This window comes from Limulus polyphemus, unplaced genomic scaffold, assembly GCF_000517525.1.
Source record: "Limulus polyphemus unplaced genomic scaffold, Limulus_polyphemus-2.1.2 Scaffold3985, whole genome shotgun sequence".
NCBI classification, from domain to species: domain Eukaryota; kingdom Metazoa; phylum Arthropoda; class Merostomata; order Xiphosura; family Limulidae; genus Limulus; species Limulus polyphemus.
This window is the reverse complement of record NW_013669595.1, coordinates 57,991-67,391: the sequence shown is the minus strand read 5'-3', so window position 1 is coordinate 67,391 and position 9,401 is coordinate 57,991. Positions and strand designations below refer to the sequence as shown.

General features: G+C 32.5%; 1 protein-coding gene across 1 annotated transcript in view; it reads left to right on the top strand.

Annotated features, from left to right (window-relative positions):
- Positions 1-9,401, top strand: part of LOC106470408 (kinesin-like protein KIF2A) — a 23,076-nt gene that overhangs the window by 10,494 nt on the left and 3,181 nt on the right. Inside the window, exons 7-14 of the mRNA XM_013930962.2 lie at positions 291-354; positions 1,730-1,821; positions 4,281-4,423; positions 4,665-4,739; positions 5,457-5,592; positions 7,569-7,679; positions 8,430-8,497; positions 8,604-8,727. Coding sequence (XP_013786416.1) covers positions 291-354; positions 1,730-1,821; positions 4,281-4,423; positions 4,665-4,739; positions 5,457-5,592; positions 7,569-7,679; positions 8,430-8,497; positions 8,604-8,727 — 813 coding nt within the window. The remainder of the gene's footprint in view (positions 1-290; positions 355-1,729; positions 1,822-4,280; positions 4,424-4,664; positions 4,740-5,456; positions 5,593-7,568; positions 7,680-8,429; positions 8,498-8,603; positions 8,728-9,401) is intronic.

Genomic DNA, 9,401 nt, shown 5'->3' with positions numbered 1-9,401 from the left:
TAGTAGTTCAATAATATTTTTGAATGTGAGTCAACAAACAAGATGACATGGCCTTTCACCTGTGACCCATATCAAAAGGGTTAATATGGAAACCGTGTGAAAGTGTAAAAGTTTGCCACATTTTGTTTGATTATATTTATCTATGAACAAATATTCTTTTTGTTACAAAGAATGTTCTGTAACTTGGGTCATTAAAAGATAAAAGTGTTTTATTAGTAACATAATCTAGTAAGAATATGTTTGTTTGGTTAGTTATGGTATATGTATGTATTAGTAATTTGTTTTTCTAGACTATGGGAGGAGATTTCCAGGGTAAATCACAAGACTGTACTAAGGGAATCTATGCACTGGCAGGTTAGTATGTGTTTAATAGCATGTTTCATTGTTCAGCTTTAGTCAAATAAACAATAATGCTCTCTTTATAGTTTAATTACTTTTTGTGTTTAAAATGTTACACATTGGAAGGAGAAATGCACTATCTTTCTGTTGTTAAATTTGCTTTTGTGACTGTGTAAATTATAGAGAAATGATTTGTGTGTATGCATGCTTATTAATGTAATCAAACAGTTTTACTAGACAATCTTATTCACAAAACCAGGGCAGTGAGGGAGAAACTGGACAAATTTAGCACTTTGTGCCGGGAGAATGTAAAAAGATACAGATGTAGTATCATAATAGCAGGCTTTATCCTTCTTAACCCTGAGTATTGCCATCATTAATCAGATAAATAAAGATAAGAACTGACATATTTTCACATATCATGTGTATCTTGGATAAAGTAAGCTCATACATCACATTAATAATCAGGCCTTAGTATTGGTAAATGTAATAAAGATTGTAAAATAAAAATTATTGAGTAACATTTAAATATTTATCCACACATTTATTAAATTATCTTGTCAAGATTTGATACAGTTAGACCAGGTAAAACCTGATGGATTACCCAACAACACTTCCTTATCATTTACATGCTCTGTTTCTCATAAGTCGACATGGTCTAGTGGTACGTGTGCCTTATACCAGGGATGGCAAATTTTTTTAGAGCTAAGTGCCAAAATGCATGAAAATAAAATCAGAAAACTTGCAGTGTGCCAAAAACTTGTACTTTATATGTAATGTTTTTTTTTTACTTCACTGCATATTTTTACATGAAAATTTTCAAAAAACATTTATTTTTAAAAATTGGCATACCAAACAATTTTTCTTTGCAAGGCGTGCATGCCTATGGTTCACCATCCCTAGCTTAGACTATGGTTCGTGGATGCAGTATAAGAGTGACAGTAAAATACTGCTATTTGGTCATAAGTGTAGCCCAAAAATTTAAATTGGGTACTCTTGTCTATCTCCTTCCGTCTAGTCTATCAGTTCAGAATTAAAGATGGCTATGCATAGATGGCACTTGTATAGTTTTGCTCAAAATCCTGAAACAAACATCTCTCGTTTGCACTATGATTAATTGATGTTTGGAGTATAACAAACAAAAGATTAGCACATTTTTGGTACTATTATTGGAAGTTCAGTGACTGCATCAAACATTCTGATTGGCAAAGGTCTAATAAATCTCTCTGGATTAAAACACAGAAACTGCATAATTTTGGTGATTTACATTATAAGTGTACTTTGAGGGTGTTGTCAATTAAATGTCAACCATTTATAGAATCTTAAAGGAACATCATATTTTATGCATTATATTGCTGTTATCAATACATTTTTTCTTCACTTACTGCAGCAAACGATGTTTTCAAGATTTTGAATTCTGCCAAATACCGAAGTGAAGATTTGATTGTAGCATCCAGTTTCTTTGAAATATACAGTGGAAAGGTAAGTTTCACAAAACCTGTAGCTTAAAGGAAGAGTATCTACCAGAAATTGTTTTTTAATAAGTACAATTTTGATTAACCTGCAAAAAATGGTATGCTCTTGAAGTTTGTTTTTGTCAAATCTTTATGAAATTATTATTTTCAGTATGTGTTTATTATGTTTTCTGGCTTATATTAATCCAAGTTAATTTTTTTTTGTAATAATCACTTCTTTTCTTGAGATGTTACTAATGCCTCTTCTTCTGACTCATCTTGTAATGATCATTCTCCTTTTCTGGAGATTGTACTAATACTTCTTCTTCTAACTCATTTGTAATGATCACTGTCCTTTTCTTGAGACCTTACTAATACCTTTTATTCTAACTCATCTTGTAATGATCACGTTCCTTTTCTTGAGATGTTACTAATGCCTTTTCTTCTGACTCATCTTGTAATGATCACTTTCCTTTCCTTGAGATGTTACTAATGCCTCTTCTTCTGACTCATTTGTAATGATCACTGTCCTTTTCTTGAGACCTTACTAATACCTTTTATTCTAACTCATCTTGTAATGATCACGTTCCTTTTCTTGAGATGTTACTAATGCCTCTTATTCTGACTCATGAGTAACTTCACATTTTTCTTGAGAAGTTTCTCATGCCTTTTCTTCTGACTCATCTTGTAATGATCACTTTCCTTTCCTTGAGATGTTACTAATGCCTCTTCTTCTGACTCATTTGTAATGATTACTTTCCTTTTCTTAATACGTTACTAGCACCTGTTCTCCTGTAAATACCCTCCAGCATATTTGTAGAGCACAGTTTTCCAATTACTTTGAATGTCATTGTCTTCCTGCAGTTGTTTTATTTTTAGTGTTTAAGATTTTCTGATAATACTCTCTAAAATGTGATCTTCAAGTCCACAACCTTGTTTGCCTTTTGCATATGTTTCTTATGTACTTATCATATTTCATAAATAATTTCACTTGATCTCTGTATTGCCTACCAGCTCTCTCTAGTTCACTCTTCAAATTTAACTGCTGATGATGTTTTAAAGAAAACCTAGAGGGAAAGAGAGATTGCAGCAGTGGATGCTAGTGTCACCTAGTGACTTGTTCTAGGAAATGTGATGGAAATATAAACATTAAATGTTATTTTTCAAGATCATGTCTTAAAAAGAAAAGTAATATTTAGCAAGTTTTTCTGCAGTATATATAAAATTGTGTATAAAAAAAATATATATATATATATAAAGCACAAAAATATGTGTCTATTTGTTTGTCCATTATCTAACTACTCCTAGGTCACTGGGCCAATCTCAACCAAATTTTGTGGGATGATAGTTTGGAACAAGGGGCATATTAGTATGGTATTCACAACCCCCTATAACCTCCATTATTGCTATTATTGAGCATTTATTATCTTTGATGTAAGTTAACATTAAATACATTCATAGATTGTACCATGCCCTTGCACCAAAAAAAATTAAGTTTTCTCTAACACAACATACACACATTTTGGGAGGAAGGCACACAAACATCTTATATATCTCAGATAGTGAGCTAGCACTCTCTGTGGAGGAATGCAATTTAAAAATTGGCTGCTACTATTGCAAAACTACACAAACTCAGCTTCCTACTTTGACCTGTGACTTTTCAACTTTAGCCTGTAAGACACTTCTGCCATCAATGACCATCAGTTAATTAATAATATGAAACACTGTGTAAAGACATCAAGAGGTGGGTGTTCAAAGCGGGTAATAGAAAGCACCCATGTTGCCATTACTTTGGTTGTTATCTCTTCCTTCAAAGTCACCCTGACCATCACACAGTGTATACGATGTTTTAATTGTATACATATTGAGTTTTTAAAGCTTATAAAAAATCTTTGGTGGGTTAATAATGAATACTGTAGTAATATGTTATGTTATAAATAAATTAAGAGAAAGTTAGGATTTTTATGTTATTTATCATAGTATCCACCTACACGTTTTTTTTTAAGTTCATAACTCGGACAAAAGACGGGTACCTCAGCTTGTAAGTACATAATAGGAGTAAACTAATTGTGTGTGTGTATATGTATGTGTTGAAATTTAGTACTCTAAACATGGGCATTTCTGAACCGACAATACATAGACTTGTTTTTATATTGTTCACTATTAGTGGGGTTCACATATTGCATCATGTTGAGTAATATTGTTTGTGCTTTTTATATACTCAGTATATATATATATATATATAAGAAAAAGTTGGGTGAAATCAGTAACTTTCTAAGTAAAATACACAGGGAATCTTTCCAGTAATTAGTGGTATTAATTGCAATTTAATATATTTTTGTCTGACTTTTATGCTTTAAGGGACCAACCCTGTAAGTAACAAAAGTAAAAGTTAAATACAGCCATGTGGTTCCCATCTATAATTTTAGGGATATATTTTTTTTTCTGTTGGGTACGTTAGTGGTAAAGACTATTTTTGTATTTCAGGTCTTTGATCTGTTGAATAATAAAGCTAAGTTAAGGGTTCTGGAAGATGGGAAGCAGCAAGTTCAAGTGGTTGGCCTTCAAGAAAACCTTGTAGAGTGTGTAGAGGATGTACTTAGGTTGATTCAGCATGGTAACAGTGTACGGTAAGGTTAGCTTTGCGTGTTGTAACACTGAAGGTCCAAGAACATGTCTCTGGCATTGGATGTTTTGTTCTTGGGCTCTTTAGGAGTTTGTTAATCCTAATTTCACTGAGTATCTAAATATTTAGTTTTTATTGAAAGTGTGCAGAAAATTAATAGTCTTGACATCTAGATACCTGAACAAGTGTGTGTGTGTGATTTCGACATTTAAAAAAATTTTCTGAGTAGTATTATGTTATTTCAGAACATCAGGACAAACGTCAGCTAATCAGCATTCATCCAGATCACATGCAGTTTTCCAGATTATTCTGAGAAAGAGGTAAATTATATTTGGGAATGATTATATTCCTTTCTCTGATCTCATTCATGGCAATTTATTGAGCTAGGTTGGTATTAATTTGTATTTTGTAAACCTCGTGTCTCATGCCTTTTTGTCAATTTTAATACTTAAATATGACTATGAAGTTTCAAACTACAATTTTTAGAGTGAAATGTTTTCTGTTCAAATAATTACATACCCAGCTATTTCACCAAGATATTCAGATATATGTGAGCTGCAATGCTAAGTGCAGTACCTATAATGGATGATACCTTTACAGAGTTTGAAGAGTAGACAGCATTCCTAAACATTAACATTTTTAAATTAAAGGTTTGCAGAGGAGGGATGTTGAAAACTGCAGTAGCTAGACTACCAAACATCATTTTAGGAGAAACTGATGTTCTCTCTGTGGTGTTGGTCCTTTGGTATAGCATGCACAGTCACCTGTAATATTGCACAACTGTCTTTTTATATGAACTGGTTTGCATAGCAAAAATGTGACACCAGTTTAATATTTTGTTTTGAGACAGATAATATTAAATTTAACAAAGAGAAACTCCAAATTATGGATGTTAGATTATAAAGCTTACCTCTGAATGGTATTAAATTCTTTGTTAGATCTATCCACGACAGTAGTGCTTTCCTGACACTTCTACTCCTATTAGTGTTTAATATTTTTGTAACAAGGCTAAGATTATTTATTTTGTTATCAAATAGGATGACAGGTCGACTACACGGCAAGTTTTCTTTAATTGACTTGGCAGGGAATGAACGTGGAGCAGACACCTCGAGTGCAAACAGACAGACTAGAATGGAGGGAGCAGAAATTAATAAAAGTTTATTAGCACTAAAGGTTAGGCTATATATTAGCACTTAAGATAAAACTAATTATAACCTATTTTGTACTCTGTCTTTTATTACATATTTCCATGCCAATGTCTGAGATCATTTGAATCCTACATAGTCATCCACCTATCATTATAGATACATGTTAATCCACTGAAATGCTAGTTTAAGATCAGAATCCTTCATCATTTTTGGTAAATAGTTTTGACTAAGCACAAAACAATGTATGATGAAAAGAAAAATTGCCAAAAATATATTTGATCTCTGTTTAGAAAAGATAAGAGAATGGGACATAAACCATATATATATAAAAAAGTTTTAAAAATAAAAATGGAAGGTTAGAAGAATAACAATGGACTTCATATGGAATACCACTGCTGGAATTTACATTTAATTAAAGAAAAACTAGATAAAATAAAGATACTACAACATATGTTACTTCAAGAGCTTGGTTTACATTAACCTTATGTTTGTTTTCAAGATTTCTATCCATCTCATGGCTGTGGAAACTAGAGTTGGACGATAAATATAAATTTTATCTTTCATGTAAGTTAATGTTAACTACATTTGTAGATGGCACCACATATTTACACCAAAAACTATTAAATTTTCTTCAACAAAACATACACACAGTGTGGGGGAGGGCACACAAAGGTCTTATATATCTCAGAGAGTGTGGTAGCACTCTATATGGAGAAATGCAATGAAAACAGTGGCCACCACCATTCATTAATAAATAAACTCAGATGAAGTTTCTACTACATCAGCCACCATAATACTAATATGCAGAGCTGTTTCTTGACCCCACTTCCTACTTTGACCGGTGACCTTAAAACTTCATCCTGTAAGACACTGCTGTGGCCAATGACCGTCAATTAATTAATAATGTGAAACAGTGTGGAAGGACATTAAGAGGTGGGTCTTGAAAGCGAGTAACAGAAAGCGCTACTAGTTTGGCCGCTACCTCATCATAGAAAGTCACCCTGACCATTTCACAGTGTATATTATGTTTTAAGTATATACATGTTGATTTCTTAATGCTTATATAAAACCTCAGGTGAGGTAATAACGAATACTGTAATAATATGTTATAAATAAATAGTGTAAAAGTTTAGATTTTTGTTATTTATCATAGCATCTACTCCCACATGTTTTTAAGTTCATAGCCTGGACAAAGGATGGGTACCTCAGCTTGTATGAAATAATCTATTAATAAAAATTGCAAGTAAACTGGTTAATGTCACAAAAATAATCAACTAGCATTTGTAATTATTACTGTTATCTATTATTCCAACTTTCTAATAATTGAAATATTGCCATCATGATGTCTCATTATTATTTTTGATTAACTCAAGTTTGTTCAGCTGAATCGATCAGTGTCAACAATGGGCTTTCTGTACTCTGCCCACCATAAGTATCAAAACCTGATTTTTAGTATGTAAGTTTTTTGCCATTTTGTGAGAATATTCAGTTAGTTTAATGTAATTGATTAATGAGCTTGAAGATAAATTGATTATCAAATTCCACTTATTGCCCAGTTCTAGTGGAAACCTTTATAATGTTCTTCACTATCTTCAAAAATCTGGAATATCTTTAAAAAGTTTCAGTAAGTAGCTAATAAAAAGAGATCTGGATATAAATTCTGCCTGTGCCAGTGAATGTAAGAAAAATTTAACATAATATTCACTGTTTATCACATGGCATGGCTTAACATATAGGCTGGGGGAACATGTTTGCACTACAAAGTTTTAACTGAGACTGATCACAGAAATCTCTGAGGTTTGTGGCATGATCTTTTTATGAATGTATTAAAATATTTCTTAGAGTTTTGGCCTGATAATTTTATTAATATTTTGAACAGCTATGTTTAAACAACTGTGGCATCTAACTGACTAATATATGTATTTGTTCATTGAATCTGGTAAGTTGATGGTGCATTGAGTCTCTCTCTTGTTAAAAGATTAAACCTCTTTGTTGATCTAGGAATGTATCAGAGCTTTGGGACATAAAGGAGCTCACCTGCCTTTCCGAGCAAGTAAGCTAACCCAGGTTTTGAGAGATTCTTTCATTGGGGAGAATTCTCGCACATGTATGGTAAGTAAAAAAGTTATAATTAAGAATCAGTATACTGTTTTAAACTTCATCTATAAATCCATCAATCATTGATGATATAGAATTTATTTCAAAGTCCCCACCAGTTTTAGCAAAGTATTTAATACTAGAAACAAGTTTTGGTGTTACATGTAAATAACCTGCATATGGTGCCATTTTTATTCTGTGAAACTGAAAAATAAAGACAAAGTTCAAACTTTCTGTACTGTCTGATCTTGGAAGAGATTTTGTATGTTAGTTCAGTTTGATATCAAAGTCAAAACTCAAATTTGAGCTTTTGGTACTTCAAGCATGAAATTCTGTTACACAAGCTAATAAAATAGTTGCTAATATTTTACACTGTGTTTTCAGTTTAGGATTACCTACTGATGATAAAGCTTGAACTTTTGTTCCTTATTTTGTGATTGATTGAAATCACTGATTTAATTAAACTGTTTTGTACTGTGGCCTAACTGGCCCGATGCTGTTCGTGTAAACCTCAGTCACTTGTGTCCATAGTTACAGTTGAACATATTGAGAGAAGTTTGGATAATATGTTGCTGAAAATTAGGACTAGTTGTGTTGTGACTTACCATGTTACATAGCCTGTCAAAAGCTTTGTTAGTTTTTGTTATGTCTTAAAATTCACTGTGGGGTTAGCTTCAACTGTATATGTTGTTTAATTCTTTGTAACCCTTACACTTTTAACTTCTCTATAACTTTATTGATGTTGTTGTATTTCTTTTTAAACAGATAGCAATGATTTCTCCGGGTTTGAGTTCCTGTGAACATTCGCTGAACACACTTCGATATGCAGACAGGTAATATCAGTTCTTGTCACTGTGTCTCAGTTTTGTAGGAAGAGAGCTATGTTATAACTAGTTCTACGTTATGAACCATGACACCATCATTGTTTCTTTTTAACAGGGTGAAAGAACTTGGGGTGGATAATCCTGAAAACCCGGAAGTTAGAGCCGATCAAATTGAAGACGTAGAGATGATGACGCAAGACGATGATGACGATGACTTTGCTCTTTTGAGATCAACAAATGTAAGTCTGTGTGTCAAGAAATTTCTTAAGTATTCATTGTTTTGTTGTAGAAGAAGCATGATCAGAATCTGTGATTTGTTTTTTCAAGCTGTTCTGAATGTTCTATTTATACTTTTAATAATTTACACAAGACAACACCTCTTTCAGTGCCACATTGTCTAATACGTAAAATGTACTTCCCATGGAGGTTTATCTACTGTCATCATGTTATTTTATAGTTTGTTAATAATACTAAAACCAGTTAAATGTAAGATTCTCTATCTTCTTTTGGTTGATATCTTTTTGCTGCACAACCTGTGGTTGGTATCCATATGTCAGTGTTTATAAGTTCTTTACCTCCAAAACATTATGATTAAAGTCTGTTATAACATTTCAGTACACACGTGAGGGTGCTTAGTGTAGTGTACTGTGGAGCTGAGGCTCTTTGGATCACGTCCAGTTATCACAAATAAAAAAAAACATCTTCTGTACTTTTAGGGCTGTAGGTCTATTATAAAAGTGATGGTCAAATCCCACTATTCGGTCTAATAAGAATTGGTGGTTGGTGTTTAGATGCCTTTCCTCTAGTCTTTCTGTCACTTCAAAATTAGAGATGGCTAACACAAATAGCTCTCATGTAGTCCAGAATCCAACAAAATAAATGGTGTAAATTTGAAGACAATTGTTAAAAAATG